Here is a 23,807-nt window from a genome sequence, read left to right on the forward strand (position 1 = left end):
ATTTGAATCAGAAGTTCAACAGATATGGAATACCTCGCTATATAACAACAGTTTCAGTTGCCACCTTTGAATTTTAATAATGTTCTAAATTAAAAATGCACAATTGAGCACCTCTTTTTAGTGTAATCCGTCAAAGTTTTAGGTCATCATATCAAATACTGCCGGACCGAGATGTGTGGGGCCCTTAGGATTGGGGTTTCAACCTTTTTTTTTGTATGATCATATTACATATATATCCATGTACAAGAAAATGAATGAAAGTTGATACAGTTGGATTTGTTCTTAAATTAATGGAACATCTATCAATTACTCCCTCCGTCCCAGATTAAGAGTCACTTTTTGCCATAAAAGTCCGTCCCAGTTAAGAGTCACATTTAGTTTTATCCATATTTGGTCATTCAATTTTACCTCATTATTCATCAAAATTACATCAAAATGCCATTATTTATATTTAAATAAACTAAAACAAAAATTAAAAGTAAAAAGGGACCCACCTTCAACCAACTTTACCATCTCACTTCATTTATTACACACTCTACCATCTCACTTCATTTATTACACACTTCAACTCTTTCTTAAAACCCGAGCCATAACAATAAGTGACTCCAAATGTGGGACGGAGGGGGAGGGAGTATTTGCTTCCATCTTTTTACAGAATGTCTCATCTCTTCACCATCCTGGAGGCTATGGCTCCGACGTTTCGCAAAGCTCCATCACCATCGTAGAGTCCGCTAGCTAATACGTGAAGTCGAGACTTCAGCACTGCATACAGGACAGACCTACACAAACGGCACGTCATATACCAATGATCATTTCTCCTCACAGTTCAAATCATCCAAGTATAACTTTTCAAAGAGTGATCTACTAGCGTGATGTTCGTTATCAGCTTTATAATTTCATGATTCATGTATCCAAATAGATGACGGAATCCTCCTAGAGGTGGAAAAGCATGCAACTGGATAAAAGTTTCTAGTTTTAAGGGACATGAACCTGAGTCATCAACATCAGAACAAATCTATGATTCGTTTTTTCTCAACAATGCCAATGAACTGTGTCTCTGTGCTTAATTAGAGTTGTTGAGGCCCGAGTAGGTTGACAAGTATACCATACTGAATAGATGACAAAACAGAAGCAGTGGCCTAAAATGATCGGCGAAACAAAAAATATGAATACATAACCTAGGGCATCGGAGTGTCCAGCTTCAGGCATATATCATGGGAAAATAGAAATAAAAATTTGCATACGATGCATATTTTCTTCATGTGCTTTCCAGTCATATATGTAAATATACACGCACACATGGCACGTGTGTGTCAGGAATGTTCCCCTTAAAGCAATGTGGCATAAGAACATGAACATACCTTGTTTATTTGTAACCAATTGTTAATGCAGTCTGAATGGTAGGAATGTTTACAAGAAAGAAGTGTCAACATGTCGTCATCTTCAAAGTCTAGCCTACATATCACACAGCTGAAAACCCACCAATAAAATGCTGTCAGCATACCAGCATCATTGCAATTTATTTGGTATATATATACTCCATATACAATTTCATTTTTCAGTTCAGTGTAGATGGAAAGAAAAATTAGAAAAAAATCAACAAATCAGGGCCATTTCATCTCAGTTTTGATTTAAAAAGATGAAAATAATAATGATATGCTCCATTGAGGAATTAATCATAATGAGCACCCCTGGTGGACTAGTGGTGATAGGCAAATAATTATGTCTGAAAGAACAAGTTTACAGTACTTACGAATCACTGATTACTTCCTGGCTGCCTTGTGATTTATAGTTAATTGATGGCAAGGATGCAATCGTCTCTGCAGAAAGGCCCCTGCTTTCTGTTCCAACGATTTCACCCAGAGCAAGCAGCTCCTATAACAGTATGACGCAAAGATAACCATGAAATGGAAAGTAAAGTATGCTACAAGAATAAATATAAAATACATTCATAATCTAAGTTACCTCATATGATAGTTCATCCGGGTAAACCTCCTCCCATGCATCCTAAGGATTGGTATTTGGTAACAGGATTAGGCATGGCACAAGCAAATTAAGTATATGCATTTGCAGTTCCAGTGAAATAACAGTGCTGATGGCCAGGTGTAAGCACAGAGATAAACAGATGAGATACTGCATCAAGCTGTGCTACAGTGCCAAAGTAGCTAACTACATGAAGGATTCTAAAGTTAAGATGCATATGCTCTCAAGTTTCAACCACAAGCATTTCCAGAAACATGTTGGCAGAAACATATGCCCTCTTTCTTACAGTTTTAATAGCATACAGGATGATAAATACGTATTATGTATAACAGAAACTCAAAGACTCAAAGCATGATTTCTGGATCAGCAGTAAAACATGGATATAACCTTCAACTCAGTTGAAGCATAAATATAGTATATTCCCCGTCCCTGGTCTACAACTACACTACAGTCATACGAAGACATATATATGACAAGCAGATCAGATTATACCTGAGAATCACCACCATGATCCTCTTCCTCTTCCTCTTCATCTTCACCTTTGCCAAACAATCCATATTGGAATAGTTCAATCTATGTCAGTAATCACACAGTTCTAATACCCAGTTGAACTAATTAACAAGCAAGTAACCAAACAACTATTAACTTGGACTCTCACTTTCATTCATCCCAGCTAGGGCCAACAATCTAGCTGCCATGTCTTCATCTACAGAATCTTGCATGGCTCTCGCAAATGCCTCATCGTCAGAAAATGCAGATGGATCCAATTCAACATCTTGGTCGTCATCATCTTCTCCTTTAGCATGAGCATGCTCGTCAAATACATGTCCTTCACCATCGCCCACCTCAACATCTGACTCTTCGTAATCCTCTTCACTAGCATCGTCATGCTCGTAACTCTCGGCTTCCCAACTCCCATAATCACTGCCACCATCGACTCCCATTCTCAACATCATGTAAGCTCTTTCCTGTTTCAAAAAATCAAGGCTTCAACTGATTTTCAAAATTAATAGAATGGATCACATGCAAAAATATCCCACCGATCACTGCCATAAAACTGATAAGGAAACAATTCAGCAAGGGTGAAGAACTACGTTACCAAATGCTGTGCAAAAACAGGGAATTATAAAGGAAATATCGAACACCGAATCTAAATGTTTCTCAAACGAATATTTTCACCAGAAAACACAACTAGCTGATGCTACGGGTACGCTACGTACTTGTAAATTAGCTAGGGTAAGAAATCAAAACCCTAATTACAAGAAATCAAGCACGGCGACAAAACTGGAAAGAACAAAATAAAGCTACCGTAACGCAGAAAAGGAAGCGAAAACAAAATTACCTGTTCCTGGAGAGTACGAGCAAGTGCTAGATCGGCGTCAAGTTGACTGAGGTCGGTGAAAGGAGTTCTTCGGGGGCGATTTCCGGCGATAGGGTTATCATTGTCGTCACTGGGATTGCAGCGATTGTTGGTGTTGCCGGAATCGGCCTTATCATTGGTGTTCTCCATGAAGATGATCAAAATGCGAAATTGGGGCGTATGCGTGTTGCAGGAGATGTAGGAAGAGGAATTATTGAGCAAGACAGTAGTACGATTTTGGATATTCCGAGTTTCAAATTCTGTTTTATACCGCTATCGTTTTCACTGTTTTAAATGCTGGGATTAATTGTTTATTATCTAATACTCCGTTCCTAATTTTTGTAATTATTCCTCTTTTTTTTTTTTTTTTTTTGCTTTCCAATTTAATTGCCTAATTATTGGGCCGGGCTATCGAGCTTGAGCCCATTAAAGGTTTCTATAGACGGGTCGAATTGACTTGGGCCGTTCACCCAGCTCGGGAATACCACATAGGAATATTTATATTACTCCCTACATGATTTCTCGTTGATTTCGGGCCATTTCCTATCACTCTTGAAATTGGAATATAAAATCAAACAAAATTTGTTTCTTTCTCAATTGTCACACAATATCAAAAATTGAAACTAATATGACACAATTAAATATGATATGATAACAAAACAATATAGTTTTTGACAAAATAATGTTGAGTGCTAATGAAAAGGTGACGATATAACCGAAATAACGTTTTGTCGATCATATTTTATTTTTCCATATTAGTTTCAACTCTTAAATGTCAATCATCCCTTTTAGTATATGTTAAGACTGAATATTCAAGAGACGTACTTCGTCTTACACATTCTCTAGATGAAAATGTTCTTTTAGCAAGAGTTACTTTGTCTTACATTTTCCTCATATCAAAAGGTTTAAAATTGAGAACCAAACTTTTTCGCATACACGGATTGAAATTGAGCAATATTTGAAAATTTTAGTTTAATTGATAATCTCGATTTATTTAGTTCGATGACTGATTAACCACCGTCTAACCGCCAAACCTACTCATCAGCCTAGCAAATAAGCTTTTGGGACTATTTCTTGCTATGGATCTAACTTCTACCTGTTGGCAAGTGGGTCTTTAACTATGTACTTATATAAGATAATTGACGTTTTAGATGTGAAAAACATGGCCAGCTTGAGATTTCCAAATCTCTATTTGGACAACGACAATGTGATTCTCCTATTTTACATGGGTGGTGCCCCACTTCTATATAGAATTGACTATTAAAATGCAATCTTGTTTCAAATTAGTGATGCATTATTAATGTACTCACCCCTTTTCTAGTGTCTTCTCATAACAGCAGGCACTCACTTGTATGGATGTATTAACACTTATGGAGCAACAATAATGCTTTCCACTTTCCAAGCAAAAATGTAGGTCACTTTTATTTTATAATTTTCAGGTGATAAAATATAGACCAATACTTTTGTAAGGAAAAAGGGTAATGCTTGAAATATGAATTTATGTCGGACCATAATGTCGCAAAATAAGGCATATTGATTTGTCTTGCACTGTTTCATAGGTTCTTTTGTTTATCTCATAGAAGTAGTAAATAAAAAGAAGTTTTGTATAGTAAATAAAATCTATCATCTGTGTGCTTCACCCTTCTTTTTTTTAAAAGAACTTTGAATGATGATAAAATAAAAAAGAAATAATATAGTACTATGTGTCAAAAAATAAACAAAGATATAGTAATAGATTTTGGTATGCGAAATAATTTAGGAGTCCGAAGTAGGCATACATTTCTTGCACGGACATTTATTGCAAAAATATTAATAATATTGCATGCTTTTAAAATGAAGCCGAATTGTGTGGCACCTGCCTTTTCATTTATTAATTATTGCCTTCAATTTGTTCACCCAGTTCCCATTTCAAATATACAACTCTATGTCACTTGTAAACTGCAAACAACTTTATGTCACAATAATTGACATCTACTACCATCTCTCTCACGCGCACATGCACATGAACATGCACACGAGTAAAAATCCATTGTCTGGATATATAATCATGAAATAGTATGTCCAGTCAATCATAATTATAAATAGAAAAATAAAATATTAATCACTTTGTCCCTAAAAAGTATGAAAATTTGATTAGACACGAATTTTAACGCATGGTTGGAAAAGTAAAAAGGACATAGAAAAATTATATTAAAAGTAGTGTTAGTAAAGAGTGAGGTCCATATTATTAGCAATGTAGTTGAATTTTTAAAATTTAAAAATTCATATACTTTTCAACTATAAAAAGAAAATATATAGTTCATGCTTTTCATAGACAAATAAAGTAGTAATATTTTTATAACAATAATGCTATGTAGACACATTATGGCCACCCACACAAGGGTATAATAATACTTAAACACTATTAAAATATTTTAAAAAACTAAACCTAGTTGTTAGTGCATAAGTATTTTACAGGATAACCTTTCCTTTAAAAGCTCTATATTTTGCATTAATGTAGGACTCTTTATTCTTTTAGATTTTCTTCAATAATACAAAATTAATATCCGGACCATATTTTATAAATAAAGGAGATTAATACGACTAAGGAGTAAGGACGATAATTTATATAGTTTGAATTAATGATGATTTATAAATCAAATGATCAGAATATAATTTAAAAGAATGATAAAAGTAATAATGTTAATAATAATAGTGATATTAACACGTTAGATACTACTACTACTACTACTATTATTCGATTATATCACACCTTCAAAATCTTATTTATAAAATATCATAAGATTATTATAATTTTATATTTGAATATTATTAAATAGATATATAAGTATGTTATATGAATATAGTTTTGTAAATTAGGGTATGTAGTACTCCTATTAATTACTCCCTCCGTTCATTATAAATAGATCACATTTGCTATTTTAGGATGTTCCTTAAAAATAGACTAATTCTATTTTCATCCGTCCTATAAAAATATGGATATTTTCATTTATGGAAAGTTATCTCTATTTATTATCCATATATATTAAGTTATTTACAACTTATATCACTACCATTAAAATATTAACACTAATGGAGTCTTATTATCCACTAGTGCTACTTAACTACCATTTTCCTCTCTCTTACTTTATAAATTTTATCTTAATTCTTGTGTCATATCATATGACCATATTATGGGGAACGGATGGAGTAATTTTTAGGGATGGACTGAGTATTATTTATGATAGAAGGGTATAACATGTTTAAACTATTTTATAAACACGTACTATATTGTTATTAATCGACAAAATTTTAATTTTTTTCAATTCATATATGAGATATCGATTAATATTTTGTATTGATTCTAAACACGAGGTATAACTTAAAGCTACAACATACACCAAAAAGTTAACTTATTAAACACATATGGTTTAAGAATTAAATTTAATATTAACAATATTGAATGTAAATTCGAAACCAAATTCACATAATGAATAAATAAATAACAGTACATAAAATTAAAACAATTAAAACATAAATACATATACAAACTAAATTAAAACAATTAAAACATAAATACATATACAAACGATACGTAAAAATATAATTAAACAATAAATAATAGTATAAAAACGGTGCAAGTTTATGATAACAATAAGTAATTCAATTACTAAATGAGTTTAACTTGATCATAGATAAATGTAAATATTAATATCACACAGGAACTTGGATTATGATAGTTCAGTTTGATATCATAAGATATTATGTATAGTATTATATATTTATTTATTATATTATGATGTACTGCATCATTGTAAATTATTAATAAAATTTAAAAATAATGCATGTTAAGGATAAATAAAATCTCAAATTTACAATTGAATTTAAGATCAATAGAACCAGTAGTCGAATTTGAGATAGATTGGATATCTCACTCATCTGAATGAATACAAGACTAAATGAAATACCAAATTGCTCAATTAAATATAAAATCAAATTATATTTTCAATTATTAAACTGAATTTAAGATTAAACAATTGATAATTAAATTTAAATTTACAGTCATTCAGTCGAAATTAAGATAAACTGAAACTTCCAATTATTTAATTAAATTGAATAACAATTGAATGAAATCTACTAGTGCGAACTAAAATACCGACTAAATTACAAACTTATATGATTATAGCGGAATTATCAATTATCCCATCAAAATAAAAAATACTAATAAACTAAAAAATTAATAAAAAGTAAAATAGTATTCATTTTCAATTAAATATGTTAGTGATATTACTTTTAATTGGAAATGTCTTACTACTTTATTATTCGGTTTCCACTGCAATATGTATATTAAGTCACCTTCAATAACAAATACTATGACTAAAAAGAAATAAAATCTGAGAAAATAATAGAAGGAATAATTAATATAAAGCGTATATAGAAAATAATTGATTTGTTGTAGAGAGCTAAGCATATATTTCTGGATGATTTAATGCAGAGGGTAAAATAGTCATGGATATTTTGATACTTTCTAAGTGCATTAAATTTGATTGTAAAATCTGATTATGGCCAGCCATAATGTGGCCATTTAGCATCACTCTTTTTATAATTATGACTAATTAAACACAGTACGACAATATGTCTATACTATTAAATTTTTATTCCATTTAATGAAGCAAGGAAAAATTAGTAATGGACTGGATTTGTTCTTTTTATAGAAAATGAAGTGTTTCATTGGTGGCGAATTTAGGAGCCCTTGATTTTCGAGAAGAAAATTTCGTATTGATAACATCGAAATCTCAAAGGAAAATTCACAAGTTTAACAAATATCCTCCGTAGTCAACTACACTCCTAAACTTAATGCTAAAAGACACATTAATTGTTTGACTTAACAAAACAAACAAGTTCAATAGTAGTACTATATTTAATTGCTGAGAAACCACAAAATTAAATGGTTAATAAAAGGATGATTGGTTAGCAATGGATCCAATGATGATTTAAATGTGCAAGAATTGATGAAAGAAATGTGACTTAACACTTGGTTCGAGGGAGTTAAGCGTGCATGTAAAAATGGATTCTTTGTGTATGAATTTAAGCAGCAAAACAAAAAAGAATTAGTTCAAGAAATAGAAAAAAGAAGGCATTTTTGGGTCTGTGTTTATTTCACGTGATGCTTTTCAGCCATGTCCCCGTGAGCATGAAATTCGAGGAAAGTGCAAGCGCCCACTCTTCCTAGAGAGAGAGAGTTGAGTAGTAGAGATCACAGATTTAAATTACACAAACAAACTGTTAGAATGGAAAGAATCAATTACCAAAGTATGGAAAAATTGGTGAAATATTTTGTGTAGAATACGTTTATTTACTTTCAGCAAATAGGTTGTTTTCTTGTATTCCTATTTAAAAGAGATCAGTTACTTACAAGAAATAATCTTTGAACACAAACCTCCATTAGTGAAACACCCTGTATTGAGTGAGTAGGGATAAATCGCCATAAATTTATACTCCAAATTCTTGACTCTTGTTGTGGGCGCTTGCTTGTCTCTCTCTCTCCACTGGTCAAACCTAATGTGTAGACAGCGACGCTAATTGGCGCTCTTGCTTTACACTTCACTGCCCCCCCCAATGATTCACAATAATCTTGTGTCACTCTCCTATAATTACACTGCTAGATCTGGAGATTCCACCACTTATCTTGATGCTAAAGCTCAAGACAGAAAGTTGTCTCCTTTTCGAGCCTCTATGTTTATTTTCTGTTGATCAAGATTTTGAACCAAATGATTATACCCCTTTCTGTTTATTCTAATCACTGATTTGAGTTTCTATCCAAGATTGCACCTTTCAGGATAAAGCAATGCTCTAGTGCATTCATTCGAGTATTCATCAATGGCTGTTGCTCTCTCTCTGTTTTTGTTGGTGTTGGCTGCATTTCCGCAAGTGAGATCAGGTGATGCTGAGGCTCTGCTCTCTCTCAAAGACTCCATTGATCCATTGGGATTGCTGCAATGGCGGCAGGGGATGGATGTGTGTGAATGGGAAGGTGTGAAGGAATGCCTTAATGGGAGAGTCATGAAGCTTGTGGTTGAGGGGTTTAATCTGAGTGGGAGATTGAATGGGGGGAGCCTTAATCAGTTGGATCAGCTGAGGGTGTTGAGTTTCAAAGATAATTCACTTTCTGGGGAAATTCCAGAGCTTTCTGGACTTGTGAATCTCAAGTCTCTCTTCCTCAATGACAACAGATTCTCTGGGGAAATCCCAGCTGGTCTCTCCCGCTTGCATCGCCTCAAGGTCGTCGTGCTGTCTGGTAACGAGATATCCGGCCACATTCCTCGTTCATTTCTTGACTTGAGTAGATTGTATGAGCTATATTTGCAGGATAATCAATTGAGTGGTGGTGTTCCTCCATTTACTCAAAATAGTTTGAGATTCTTTAATGTGTCTAATAATCTGCTCTCTGGGGAAATCCCCAAAACTCCTGTATTGGTTAGGTTCAATAGTTCCTCGTTCGTTGGTAACACTGATCTGTGTGGCGAACAGATTGAAAAACCGTGTAGTGTTAGTCCATCTAGTAGTCCATCACATTCAGTAGCACCCCATAAAGATTTAGGGCACAGTAAGAGGAATAAGAAGCTTGTTTTGATCATTGCAGTAAGTATAGGAGGATTTGCCTTGTTATGTACTGCAATCGTGCTTCTAATCGTGTGTTGTAGGAGAAGGGGGAAGGGAAAGGGGGAAAGTGATAAGGTGGTTGCACGAGGGGTAGATGAGGGGACACCTAGTGGTGTTGGTAGGGATGATAGTGGTAGGGAGCAAGGGAGATTCTCGTGGGATCAAGGGGGAGAGGGGGTTGGTGTTTTGGCATTCCTTGGGCCCGGTGACCAATTGATGAGCTATAGTATGGAGGATTTGTTGAAGGCCTCAGCTGAGACATTGGGGAGGGGAACGATGGGGAGCACTTACAAAGCAGTGATGGAGTCGGGGTACATTGTGACCGTTAAGAGGCTCAAGGAGTCGAGGTACCCTAGGATGGAGGAGTTCAGGAGGCACATTGAGATTCTTGGTAGGTTAAGGCATCCTAATCTGGTCCCCCTCCGAGCCTATTTCCACGCGAAGGAGGAACGCCTGCTCGTGTATGATTATTTCCCAAATGGCAGCCTCTTCACTCTAGTACATGGTAAGCTGCATCTTTCACTTCAATTACTTGAAATGTGTCTGGTTTTTGTGCTGTTTCTGTCATTATTTTCTACTTCCTGCAAAACTTTTGTATAAAAAGTGATGAGATAATTATGAAATACTCTCTCTCTAGCAAACCAGTTTTCAAGAACACATTGTGTTTCTCTCTTGCTCATGTAAATAAATGTCTACTACTTTCATTTGTGCTTGCTAGAACTGAACTTTTACACAAACAAGTCTTGATTCATACACTGTACTAGTATATATCTTACATTCATCTTTGGTCATGCTTTAAAAAATGGTTCAAACTCGACATTAGAGGTCACTTGAAAGAGAGCAAACCACTTATCATGTTTCTTACTTCTAACACTCCATCCATCCCCGAATAAGAGTCCTATCTAAACGAATTCTATCCCGTACAAGTGGATACTTTGCTTACTCAAAACCACTTTTGCAGGAACAAAATCTGCAGGTGGTTCAAAGCCTCTGCATTGGACATCATGTCTGAAAATCGGAGAGGACTTAGCTGCCGGATTGGTTCACATCCATCAAAACCCGGGCCTAACCCATGGCAACCTCAAGGCCACCAATGTTCTTCTGGGGTCCGACTTCGAGTCCTGTCTCACGGACTATGGCCTAACCCCCTTTAGGAACCCAAACTCACACGAGGAGTCCGGGGTCTCCTCCCTCTTCTACAGGGCCCCTGAATGTCGCGACCCAAGAAAGCCCGTGACTCAAGAGGCTGATGTGTACAGCTATGGAGTCCTCCTGCTGGAGCTGCTGACTGGAAAGACTCCTTTCCAGGATCTCGTCGAGGAGCACGGCTCGGATATACCTAAGTGGGTGAAGTCGGTCAGGGAGGAGACGACGGAGTCTGGGGATGAGCATTCGTCGGGCAATGAGGCGTCCGAGGAGAAGCTGAATGCTCTTGTCAACATTGCGATGGCGTGTGTTTGTGTCGAAAGTGGGAGCCGGCCGGCCATGAAGGACGTTGTGAGGATGATCAGGGAGGCAAGGGCGGAGGCACAGGTGCATGTGTCGTCGAACAGCAGTGATCACTCGCCCGGACGGTGGTCGGACACGGTGCAGAGCTTGACAAGGGAGGATCATTCAAGCATATGAGTGAACATGAATGTGATGGTTTGGTTTCATGCCAATATATGCCATGATGATTTTGTGTATTCTTTTGTTTCTCCAAAAGTGTATTTTTGAGGTTAGATTATATTTTTATTTAGTCATTGCTCTTTGGCTTGGGATGTTTGGCTTTTTATAAATGGTTTGTGACGTTTGGAATACAAGACGGTCTCCTTTCTATTTGTCATGATTCTAATTTCTAACTAAACTATTTTTGCTTCTGGATTGATAATTTTAAATTTTGATTTCTAACAAATATAGCTATAACTTTTCTTGAAAGACACAAATTTAATCACACGCATGATTTATAAATCGAAGTCGATCAACACTCAACTCACTACTAAGGTCGAAACATCTGCATACAAGACTGAATAATTAGAGTAATTTATACAGCCATCTTCAATCAATTTTCCTTCTCATTGATGAAATCTCATCCAAAATCAGACTAGACATTTATTGGGAATAAATTACAACTTCAATAGAACCATGATTGAATGGGTGGCTGCAAATTTGATAAGCATAACTTCTGTCAAATGCTAGTTTCTAGTATTTCACATTTACATATAGAAGGCGGGCTGTGGCGGTAGCTAACTAGTTGTCTCCGAAAACAAGGCACTATCTCATCTCATGCTCCAAAACAAGGCGTCTTGTTTCTTTGCGACCATCTGCATCTGTTGCACCTCCACCAAAAACAATCCCAGCCTTCAAACATCTCCAAAACCAATTATAAACGAGGCATAATACGCTCTTTCTCCGGGAGATGTATGCTAAAAGCTGGTGTGACCTGAGTTATGAATGTTCATCAGCATCCTGGCTCCTGCTTCAGAGGTATTGAACTTGAAGCACCAAATGTCATGCGCTGGAGATATGAAACAGAGAGAGGCAATATCAGTCATGACCCATTGCAATGAAATACGATAAGATATATTGACTCTGGTCGAGGCTGAGCTAATACTCTGAATTTCTTATCATTTACTATGGTTTATTTGTGTGAAGGAAAACATATACTAGCAGCAGATGTTTCATTGCAGAAATAAGAGGAATCTATAGATGAGCCAAAAATGAACATTCGATACTTGTTACAGGTTCTCAAGCTATTTCCAATTTCCATTTTCAATGTGATTATATGATTTATTGACATTAATGATAATCCTGAAGAGAAGCAGCAGGACATACCTGAGATGAATATGGAAAAATACTACAAACAAGTTCCTCATTTAAGAGAACAGGAAGTGGTGGCATTTGACTCATAATCCCAGGCATGTGTTTCATGCTGCATGAATAAGAGGTGAAAACTATAATCACTTAAAAAAGTAAGTTACACGTAAGGGACCAACAAGAGTGACATACTCATTCAAAACTGTCGTTAAGTTGTTCCTCGTACGGAAAAAGAGATCAATGTTTTCCTGCAACTGATACATGGATGTCAAGATCAGGAGGGTCTGAACACAAGTGAAGGATTTATGAAGGAAATAGATTATCAAAAAGTAAATCGAACACAAATAGATCCACCACCTATCAATACTTCATACACAAGACACAGACCCAAAATGCCAGCCACAAGTTTCTTTTCACTTCGTTGATTATATATTTGATTGGCAGTGAACCTAATAAGAACCAACAACCACATCACATAGCATCCATATTTATGGAGCATCTCATAGAAAGAAGATACAACTCAAGATCATTGTCATTTTATGCTAACAAAAAATATCCAGCAAAAAAGATACAAATCATGCACTTTATTCAAGTGCAACTCAAACGACAAAAAAACTTCTAAGTTGAATCTGATTTTCCAGAGGAAGATTGAAGAATTCCGTGTACTCTTAAAGCTGGTACAGGTTGATGGGGCAAAGAAACTTTTATAAATGCAGATTTTCTTTAAGGGAGTCTTTAGGTAGGATTCACGGCCTGACTTATAGTTGCAGTTTCTAAATAGGTTAAGATCCAGTACCAGTTACCTACTTGGTGATAAATTCCATTTCAAAGGATTAGTAGATTCTAAGCTCATATATTACTCGAGTAGTCTTCGTAATTTGGAATGTAATTGTCACCAAAATTATTTTGGACTTTTCGATGGGTTTTTTCAACATTGATACTTGATAGGAAAGTACTATCTTCTCTTCTCTCTAGCTTTCTCTCTGCTTTTTATGTTATCCATCCAAAGATCCGATTTGTTTACATCATTATCATATTGTACGTGACAGTGACCATCCATTAATAGTGAAGAGCAACTGGCATTCCAATATGCATAAAGTTAGCATTGAATAACCATGTCAATATAAAACAGGGCAAACCAAGTTGATATTATGCTTCTCCTCCAAGGTCTTCTATTACAAGTACAAGACAACCAACATAATATTGATTTCAGAGTCGCACTCCCGACTTAGATTTTAAACTTTGAGGCATCGAAAATTCAAGTTTCCAGTTACAAAACCACAAAAGTAAAAAATAGCTGAAATTTTCAAAATGGGCACTCTACTTTCAGTTACCAGAATCATCCATTTCATGGTGAGAAGTTCATTGCATATGTCAACTATTTTGTAGAATTAATAGGATATATTAGATCAGATACATATTGCTAAAAACAATCCTAAAATAATTAAGAAAAAACATTGTTTGGGATAAACATCGTTATTAACACAAACCACATCCACTGTTGATATAATTTCACTGAGAACCGGATAAAGTTCCAGCAATGTTATATTGGTATTTCTCAAGCAGCTGATTCATGTAGCACATGAAACAATTAATTAGATGTTGATAACGCATCAATCAGGACTGGGCACTATGGTATTTCAAGCAGAAATGTTATGGCAAAAGAAAAAAGTTTGACATCATTAAAATTTGGCTTCTATGTGTATGGTCAATTGAGCAATCTCCGGGAATTTGCATAAAAAGAGTGAGAAATTTATCTCCGTCGGAGAATGGTACTTATCAGGTTATACATGATTAATTTCACATGGAGAACTTATGGTCAGGAAATATGTTCATTTTCCAGCTACTATTGGCACAATGGTACTTACACATTAAGACACTCTATCATCCCACCCCTGACCACAACAAATACATTCTTTATTATTTAATTCCTTGCTAGCTGCTTACTATCCTTACATTTCTTGGTCTTCTATAGCTATGAAAAGTGGTTGGGGGGGAGGGGGGTGAGTATACTTAGAACCGGCTTGGAAAATTGATCTAAATTTGATTGAAGACATATCTCATTCACATAAAAGAACTACAATTGTATCAATATACACCAGCATAGATTTCATAATGAAATTTACAAGGGACTGCAATGCTTTATTCCTTCAGGGTTTGAAGGTGCATTACCTTGAGAGTTGAAAGATTTGCAGATATTTGACCAAAAGCATGGTTATTTTCTTCCAATAGATGCCTGGCTCTGGAACTAAGTACTGAAACATATACGGAAAATTAGTTCACTACATTAAAAAAAGAACTGAAACAGGAAAGCGAATGGAGAAAGAAATAAAAGAAAACCCCCATGACTCCAGTTTATGGTCATAGGCAAAAGTGATGCACAGTGTGTGCAGGCTAAGTAAAACAGCAAGATATAAAAGATCTCATAGTATCACGAAGTTGTTCCAAGTAAGAAATAAATCCAAACCCTGGATTATAAAGAAATCAGAGCAATCCCAATAAAAAATGAGACAGACCTCCTGAAAATATGTAATCACCACTTTGATTATGATGGTTTGAAGGTAAAGAATATGCAGCTAAGTTCACCGATGGAGATGAAGGGACATAATTCTTCAGAGATGCCTCCATTACTGTATCCTGAGAAAATAAGTAAGCTTTAAACAGCTAATTTCTCATAAGAAGATAACTGGTGAGTCATTATCAGACAAGCAGTGCATGGTAAGGTAAGAGCACGTTTTGAATAATAGTGTACAAGTTCAAACATTAAAGTATTTTTGGGCACTTCAATTGGTAAAGGAAAAAAATTCAGAAACATAAAGTGAAAAGCAACAGAAAAACTATACACTATAAAAATGATCAAGGTAAAGTATAAGTATCTCGAGGCCACAGCCAAAAATTTTGTAGCAACTAGCATTAGAAGAACAAAATTCAGAAGTACATGATACTTGAACAAGATTTCACGACCTGAGTTTAAAATTAAGCTCATCTCCTTTCCTTTTCACTTCAATTTTACCCTTCTGTAATTGTGCATGTGTGTTTTGGTATTTTTTATTCGTTTTATTTATTTGGGGGGAGTGGTGAAGGCCCATTGGACTACCCTGCTGTCCCAGAGGTATAATCCCACTTCCCTGTGTGGAAGATCCAAACCTGATCAGGCAGCTTGCATTTCAATCAACAAAAACCCAATTGCTTATCTTTTCAATGCATTGCTAGGATAAACATCGTCTTAGGCCTCAGAGGAGTAGTTTTTCTCCACTTGACTTTCTCAATGCTAAATATTTCTAAATTCGCAAGTCACAAGTATACTACTCTTTTCAAAATTAGTGTCTATAAAATAAGACTTAAAAAAAAAGCATTCCATGAATTACAGCAAAGAAGATACAGAGAAAAGCAACATAATGAAAAGTACACACAAGCAAGAATAACACTAATCTACCTTCATGTGCTTCATTTTCTTCCCGAAGCTTGGATCCTCCTGTTTCCTTCGCTTTCTCTAAAAGACAGCAGTCTTAATTAGGCAACTAAACTAAAAGAAGTTGAAACACTCTAAATCAGGCACAGGAAAAGTACATGGCTTTGACATTGATATTAATTATAAAACTAGTATGACATTTTTTGGGTATACACAACAATAAATTGGGATCTCCACATGTAACTTACCATCATCCATCTACACCGAAGAGCAACATCACGTACAGTTTTGTCCTGGAGGTAGGCAGCTATCTTAATATACTGCATAATATGGGGCTCATTCGCATACCTACAGATTGAAGTAAATTATAACAAATGATATAAGTCAACCTTTTGAAACTAAAATTAGATAGACACTGATAGAAAGTAAATCTAAACAAGAACTCCTTAAACAACACAAACTACATACAGCAAGAAGACAGTATGTGCAGCAGAAAAAAAGTTCTTCGTGTTTTAATAGAGGGATTATGTGAAGCAATTGCATCAACCTGAATTGTATGAGTAGGAAACTGGTGCAGCTGATACACCTCAATAATAGCAGCTTGACTACTCATGGCATTACAACATTTTTATTGATTTGGACAATCTAGAGTATACCAGTTTTCCTTTAAGAAAGATACCTCCCTATAATATAAGTAAAAGAATTTCAGACATTGTTCCAGCTTAATAGTATTAAGTACTAACAGCTGATCCACAACAAAAATCTCAACAGATAAGTTCTATACAATGCATTACGTCTAGTGGTACTGTCAGGGTGCACGTAAAACAAAATTTAGGATAACCCAAATTCACATCCAGCTTGGACATATTCAAACGATCAGTGATCATCGCACCAAAGAGAAACAAAATGCAGTTCAGGATCATACAGCAGCAGCTCATTATATATCGAGTAAAGAAATCCACGTGCATTTGAAACCTAAAATAGCATCTAGGTTCTAATCCACTTCCATCAATTTCTAATGGCCCCATGCATTAGGCTTCTATGACTGCAGATTGATTAAAAAAATATGTAGACCGATAGGGAAAACGATCACTAGCAACTAACAAACATCACACGCGTGCTTGTGTACAATTATACTCCTTGATCAATTATGATCGTGCAAAGTGCTCTTCAAAAATGTGGACAAAACTGGTTTCCTTTAATAATCATCTAGAAGGAACTACCTACTTGGCCAGACCTTCCTCCAGCTTATACTGTTCCTCAACAGACCACTCCACGGCCAGCCCCGTGTCGTGCTTCAATCCCGGCACGGAGTCCAGCAAAAGCGGGGACGTGGAAGGGCCCGGGGAGTTGTTCTGCGCCGAGAAATACTGCATCCCCCCGGCAGAGCAATCGACTGCGCCCAAATTCAAGCTTCCCCCGGGGCTACTGTAGTAATTAGGCATGGGAGCTAGGTCATACCCTGCGGAGCCGCCGCCGCTCATCCCCCCGGCGCCAGATTCGTAGAGCGCGCCGTGATGGTGAAATCCGGGGTTGAACTCACCCGCCATATGCTTGTGAATTCGTCTCGGTTGAAATCATAAAAAATCGCAGCTCCACTTGGATTTTATGGCAACAGTTGGTTGGATTTTGGGTCTCCTTCGCATTACTAACCGCCACACTTAGAATTCCAACTCCAATTGCAATTGAAAGCAGAAAAGCGCACTTCCAGTTGTCTGATTGCGTTTGCGACTGTGTGTGTGTGTGAGAGAGAGAGAGAGAGGGGGACAGGGGATTGAAGGAGGAGAGGTGGAATGGAGATGAGCAGGCTATGGGTGTTGGACTGTTGGTGTTGGCTCCTTTTTCTCTTTTGCTCTGTAATTATTGGGTACTGAAGATGCATACATAATTTTGCTAAAACTTATGATTGGCTTTCGGAAATATTATTCAAATGGATATATATAAACAATCAAAAGTGGGATGAATGGATATTTCTCAATGTCACAACTTTCTTCTGTTGCAATACACTCTAAATATTTCTACCACTTCTTTTTTTATTTTTCCACCCTTTATTTTTGCTTACAAGTAGGGGTGCAGAATTATATCGAAACACTGGAAATACCGGACTTACCGTATTGAAAATACCGATTTTTCGGTATACCGTAGTTTTCGGTGAGGTAACTGTATTAGATTTCCTATACCGTGGTATGCCGAATCGTCAATCGTCGATATATACCGACACTTTGGTATACCGATTAATTATTACATATATAAACATAGGTTTGTGTTAAAATGACAACAACTCTTAAAGTGACACCACGTATCCAGCAATATTATAAACACTACACAGCAATACTATAGATTGTTGTCTAGTGTCTAGCGTATTAGATATTGCTGGCCGAGAAAAAATTGTTGTAAATTGTTGTCTAGTGTATTGGATATTGCTGTCTAGTGTATTGAATATTGCTAGCCGAGAAAATTTACCCTGGAGCGTTTTTTATGATTGCCACATGGCAGCTGATTATTCGTCCACGTGTACAAATAATTGGCTAGGAATGGTGGTATGGTGTTATTTTAAGAGGTGTTGTCATTTTAATGCATCCCTATAAACATATATGTATGGGTGATGTATTCATTTTCAACATGCAAATATTGTTCAAAATCAAAACACTTGTTATCCATTGGATCTTGTGATCTAACAATTAGATTAATGTCACGTGTCATCTAATAATATAGATTATTAGTCTAATAATGTAACTTAACTAATAATGTATACTATTTTAGTAAAATAATGTAGTAGCATTTTAGTCAATTACTCAATGGTCATGACCTTAACGTTCCCCATATATATATATATATATATATATATATATATATATATATTTATTTTATATTTATACTAAAATTTAAAAAGAATGACTATATGAACAAGATTTTGATTATGGTGAAGTTTAATTCTTTTGGACTTTTTGAATTAGTTGAACACTAGAATTGTTCTTTTGAATATTTTGGGTATAGTAGATTTTTTTTCCGGTATAACAGATATAACGATATGTCGTACCGCATTTGGTATACCGCAGAAGTACGTTATACCTACGGTATGGTAGCGGTATCAAAAAATACCTTACCGAATTTCCGGTATACCGAAAATTTCGGTATGGTATCGTTATGGTGTTTTGTCATATCGTAACTTTCAGTACGGTATACGATATGACACTCAAAGTACGGTATACTGTACCGAACCACCCCTACTTACAAGTACCATGAACTATATAATGTCTTCCATAAAAAATCATGTATATCTAATAATTGAGATTTTTAAAAAGTATTTTAAATCATAAGAAGCACGTACATATATTTTTAATGTTTAATGTTAAATAAAAAATTGCATGCAATTAAACACAAAAATATGTTGTTCAAATAAAATATAGTATCAAGTAAATTCCGAATTTTACAATTTTAGTTTATTTGTATTTCAACTGAATAGCCTCATATAGTTTAAAGTTTATATCCATGCTGAATATATACGGTTGGACATGGAACAATTATTGGGCACAAACATGTCGTTGAACCTTAACATAAAATGCATAAAATGAAGTCATAAAATTGTTTGAATCTGACCTTTTCATCATGTATTCAGATTATATTCACATATTTTTATGTTAATTTTACACACGAAAAATTTACTCTTATATATATATTATAGTATAATACATACTTGAACAAAATGCATGAAATTACTATAGATGCTTATATTGAATACTTATACACTCCGGTAGATTTTCACGTAATACTACTATTCTAACTAATTTCAGGACTACCATATGCGTTTATTCTATAGAAAATTGTGACCGCTTTCTGTCCAAATATTATTAGAAAATAATAATATACTACTTCTACTTATATTCCAATGATTGTTTTATCTTGTTCATAGGAATAATATATTACAATAATTCATGAGTTAATATTGCATTTGAATTACTTTTAAAATAATTAAAAAAAGAAATAATAAATAAGTTTAATCAACACGTAAAAAGAAGCTAATTAGATTACGAAGTTCATAGATAAATACCAAATCAAATAACTTATTAAATCAAAATATATTAGTATAAGTAATTAATGAAAAAAAAATTCATAAAATGACCTAATGAAATAAAATGCATTAATACATAAACTTAATGAAATAAAAATTTATAAAATATATAGTATAAGGACTTATAAATATATTTTGTTTTTTTAAACTCGCAAAATATCCAAATAGTAGTGCTACCTACATCATAAGATAAGCATTAACATAACATGCAATAAACCACTATCTTTCTGCAATTAAAGATTGAAATAGTACTACTGAAAAAAGAAAACTTGTGAATATGAATCATCATGTGTGCCATAACATAACATGCAATAAAACAAAATAAATAGTACTACTAGTCAAGAATGGGAGATGCAAATTGGCTCCAACACAGCTACCAACCAATTGACGTCATGCATTTCGTGTGATTTGTAATCATACAATAAACAAAAGGACTCCCATACATGTCTCCACATCTATAGACCATGCCAAATATAACAAGTTTTCGAACTTCCAAGATACTCCATTAAGAAATAGATAATAATATAATATCTCATTTTTTTTCTTTTTCCTTTTTAAGGTTAGTACAACAAAAAATAAATTATACTCGTACAAGTATATTCACCACCTTTTTCGGTGAGGTGAATTTCGAAATGTTGTGGAGATGAGCAATGAGAAAGCTAATGTGTGTTGATAAAGTTGATGCATAATTGAATTTGCGAAGTTTCTATTTTTATTGAAAATTTATATACTTTTGAATTTGTAGACACGTGTGACACAGAGACTTAACATCTAGCACGTCATATACTATATAACTTAGCAACAATAATACTTGTTGTAATTTTGAAGTTATTTATGGCTCGTAGTGGAAATAAGTTATCACATTGTCATTTTGCACTTGTGCACTGCGCCAGTGACGGCCATTGTTCCATACCTACTGCAGCCCCCACAAACATTCATTTGCCTATAATTTATACTAATAGTAGTAGAAATAGAAATAAAAGTTCATGCGAAATAATTCCAACTATTTTTGAGGGCGTAATAATACGTCTATATTTTATTACAAGCATTTCAATCATAATACAACTGAGAAACTTACTCAAGTGTAGTATAAGTGACTATTGTTTCGGCAACACAAGGAGTCATTATCCCACGCCAACAAGATGTGTGAATGCATGACGAAACAAACTCATGTGACATAACATTAAGAATATGCATCGATGCTATTGGCCTATTGGACTTTGCGAACATGGTTGAATATGTGTAATAGTGTTAGTTAGGAGCGCACATAAAAATATTAGTCAAGGGTGTGATTCTTAAATTTTATCTGAACATATAAATTTTGTCTGATTTATATTTGTAGTGGCGTTTTCATAATAACTTGTAGTATTAAGTTTAGATAGATTTTAAGATTTTGTAAGAGAAGAATATTTAAAAATAATTTTAAATAGGACTTTAGCTCCTTCAATCTTCATGTCCTCGTTTGCTATTCGACAAGCACACTTAATTTGGTATTATGTGTTAAAAATTACTGTGCAGCCGAAATAAATCAACCAAATTAAATAGAAATTGAGTTAGGTAAGGGTAGGGCAAAAAGTACAGTAAATCTAAATGTATAGTATCACGAACAAATATACTTGTACTACCACATTTATGACTAATTTAAAGATATTGACCAGGTATAGAACTTCCTACTACTAGTGGCTGGGATAACAAATTTCAGCGTTGACTAAAAATGGAAAAATTGGGAATTGTTTTTAAAATGAATAATGGGCTGAAGTTGATTATGCAATACCTGGGCCGAATATAAAGTGTATCTAAGAAAATGTTGCGCTCGCCAAAATAAAATGACGAGCGTGCAACATGCTAGTTTGAAGGAAATGTCATAAAAATAAATTTCCTAATCTAGAGTGTTAATTTTGCATAAATTTCTATTGCCATAAAATAAATATCAATATACTAATATATAAAATTAGTAATTGAAATATAGAAAACAAAGGTTATTAGATAAAAAAGTTAATATTAAAGACTCAAAATCTGATAAAACAACTAGGGTTATTAGCCTCTAAAATTACGAATTTGATCTATATGGGAAAGTCATGAACTTTGACGTTAAGCTCATTTCTCCCAAAATCGATTTTCGTCCAAATGAAATCAAATTTTTTATGGCATGCCATAATGTTTTACGTGGGCATACGAGACATTTAAAGTAACGACGCCATTTCTCTAACCTCAAAACAACGTCATTTCATGATTATTTACAATTAAAATCCTCAAATTTCTGGTCAATTTCCTATATCTTTCAGCAATACATCTTATTCCCCTTCTACTCATCTCTGTCATCAATACATCTTCATCTTCTATGTCGCTCAATTTTGTTCTTTTTCATCTCTTTGGTGAAGTTGTTGTCACCATTCGTCAATTTTCAAATATTTCAACCCTCGTCTCTTTTTACCAACCCGCCTCTTCACACACATATATTTACGAAAAGCCCTTCATTTTTTTCTCACAAAGTCTGGTGAAACCACAATTGTTGATGGCACTCTTTTGGTCCATTGATATTAGATCGTGTTTTTTTTTAAAAAAAATTGCTCCAGCCGGGAAGGGTTTAGGGTTAGATCGTGTTGTATGCGTACTATAATTGATTTTGATTTTAATTGATGATTTTAATTTTTGCTGAGATAGAATTCTCATTCATAACTAGTGATCCTTTTCAAATGGGTGGTCGCAACGACAATGTCTGATGGTGACGATGTCATCAGTAATTGAAAGATTAATCCATGGTAATTAAGATATACTAATTACATACATCCGTCCTGCAATATGAGTCCTATTTGGTTATGACACGAATTTTAAGAAATGTGAAGAAATATGGATTGTATAAATTAGTGAAATACGAGTCTCACTTATGTATATTGATTTTATTATAAAATGTGAGTGTAATAAGTTGATGTAAGAGCGTCTATAAGGGATAAAGGTAAATTGAGAAGATATATTTCTCATTTACCTTCTCAAAAAGGTAAATATACCTTCTTAAAAAACCAATGTACTCCAAGAAAATAAGGTAAATTAAAAAGGCAAATAAAAATAACTAATATTTTACCCTTTCTACCAAGAAGAGGTAAAGAAACATTCTCAAAATGAAAGAATATAATACCTCCTCATATACCCTTTCCATTGGAGCATGATTTTTTTTTAAGAAATGGTAAATATGCTAGTTATTTTACTTTACCTTTCTATTTACCCTTTCTATTGGAGATGCTCTAATGTGAAACCTACTTATTATTTACGGTAAAAGTGAAATAAGACTTTTATTGCATGACGAACTGAAATGACAAAACATGACTCTTATTATGGAGCGGAAGGAGTAGCACGCAATGACGAGAGAGAAAATTTCACAAGCAAGATACGGTAGCATAAAAATTTGAAATTAATTTTAAATTTTTAAATGATACAACGTCCTTTCATTAAAAATATTTTGGCTATAATGTCATTTAATATCCAGCGCACTAGTAATTTCGTTGCCACATAAAATTTAATTTCATAGGCATTCTAAAATAAGA

At 34.4% G+C, this 23,807-nt stretch overlaps 3 protein-coding genes across 5 annotated transcripts; 1 reads left to right on the forward strand and 2 right to left on the reverse strand.

Annotated features, from left to right (window-relative positions):
* Positions 1-472: 472 nt before the first annotated feature.
* Positions 473-3,598, reverse strand: LOC125204037 (E3 ubiquitin ligase BIG BROTHER-related-like). 2 transcript variants are annotated; one of them, XM_048102578.2, is made up of 7 exons: positions 3,326-3,596; positions 2,642-2,951; positions 2,476-2,522; positions 1,966-2,007; positions 1,754-1,875; positions 1,362-1,470; positions 473-779 (listed from the first exon to the last, which is right to left on the reverse strand). In XM_048102578.2, the coding sequence occupies exons 1-7, from the start codon at positions 3,491-3,493 to the stop codon at positions 732-734; spliced, it is 846 nt and encodes a 281-aa protein (XP_047958535.1). In that variant the 5' UTR covers positions 3,494-3,596; the 3' UTR covers positions 473-731. The 2 variants fall into 2 exon arrangements, 1 of the variants encoding a protein (XP_047958535.1); XR_016132406.1 differs by having other exon boundaries at positions 748-779; positions 2,476-2,536; positions 3,326-3,598.
* A 4,995-nt stretch (positions 3,599-8,593) lies between these two features.
* Positions 8,594-11,805, forward strand: LOC125203496 (inactive leucine-rich repeat receptor-like serine/threonine-protein kinase At1g60630). Its single transcript, XM_048101848.2, has 2 exons — positions 8,594-10,490; positions 10,947-11,805. Exons 1-2 carry the CDS (start codon positions 9,203-9,205, stop codon positions 11,609-11,611), a joined length of 1,953 nt encoding a protein of 650 aa, XP_047957805.1. The 5' UTR covers positions 8,594-9,202; the 3' UTR covers positions 11,612-11,805.
* A 152-nt stretch (positions 11,806-11,957) lies between these two features.
* On the reverse strand, positions 11,958-18,101 carry LOC125203378 (uncharacterized). Of its 2 annotated transcripts, none has more exons than XM_048101710.2 (8): positions 17,421-18,101; positions 16,442-16,541; positions 16,218-16,274; positions 15,298-15,418; positions 14,954-15,036; positions 12,974-13,029; positions 12,800-12,896; positions 11,958-12,482 (listed from the first exon to the last, which is right to left on the reverse strand). In XM_048101710.2, the coding sequence occupies exons 1-8, from the start codon at positions 17,741-17,743 to the stop codon at positions 12,426-12,428; spliced, it is 894 nt and encodes a 297-aa protein (XP_047957667.1). In that variant the 5' UTR covers positions 17,744-18,101; the 3' UTR covers positions 11,958-12,425. The 2 variants fall into 2 exon arrangements, with proteins under 2 accessions (XP_047957667.1, XP_047957666.1); XM_048101709.2 differs by having other exon boundaries at positions 12,974-13,035; positions 17,421-18,100.
* Positions 18,102-23,807: the final 5,706 nt, after the last annotated feature.

This window comes from Salvia hispanica, chromosome 6 (assembly GCF_029641045.1).
Source record: "Salvia hispanica isolate PSC_SH4W2 chromosome 6, Shi_PSC_v1, whole genome shotgun sequence".
NCBI classification, from domain to species: domain Eukaryota; kingdom Viridiplantae; phylum Streptophyta; class Magnoliopsida; order Lamiales; family Lamiaceae; genus Salvia; species Salvia hispanica.

Coding starts and splice junctions, on each gene's coding strand:
- LOC125204037 (XM_048102578.2), bottom strand. CDS start 3,493: ATGGAGAACACCAATGATAAGGCCGATTCCGGCAACACCAACAATCGC. Junction 2,952..3,325: donor CTCGTACTCTCCAGGAACAG/GTAATTTTGTTT, acceptor TTTTTGAAACAG/GAAAGAGCTTACATGATGTT. Junction 2,008..2,475: donor ATCATGGTGGTGATTCTCAG/GTATAATCTGAT, acceptor ACCAATCCTTAG/GATGCATGGGAGGAGGTTTA.
- LOC125203378 (XM_048101709.2), bottom strand. CDS start 17,743: ATGGCGGGTGAGTTCAACCCCGGATTTCACCATCACGGCGCGCTCTAC. Junction 16,275..16,441: donor TTCGGTGTAGATGGATGATG/GTAAGTTACATG, acceptor GCTGTCTTTTAG/AGAAAGCGAAGGAAACAGGA. Junction 12,897..12,973: donor TTAACGACAGTTTTGAATGA/GTATGTCACTCT, acceptor TTATTCATGCAG/CATGAAACACATGCCTGGGA.
- LOC125203496 (XM_048101848.2), top strand. CDS start 9,203: ATGGCTGTTGCTCTCTCTCTGTTTTTGTTGGTGTTGGCTGCATTTCCG. Junction 10,491..10,946: donor CCTCTTCACTCTAGTACATG/GTAAGCTGCATC, acceptor CCACTTTTGCAG/GAACAAAATCTGCAGGTGGT.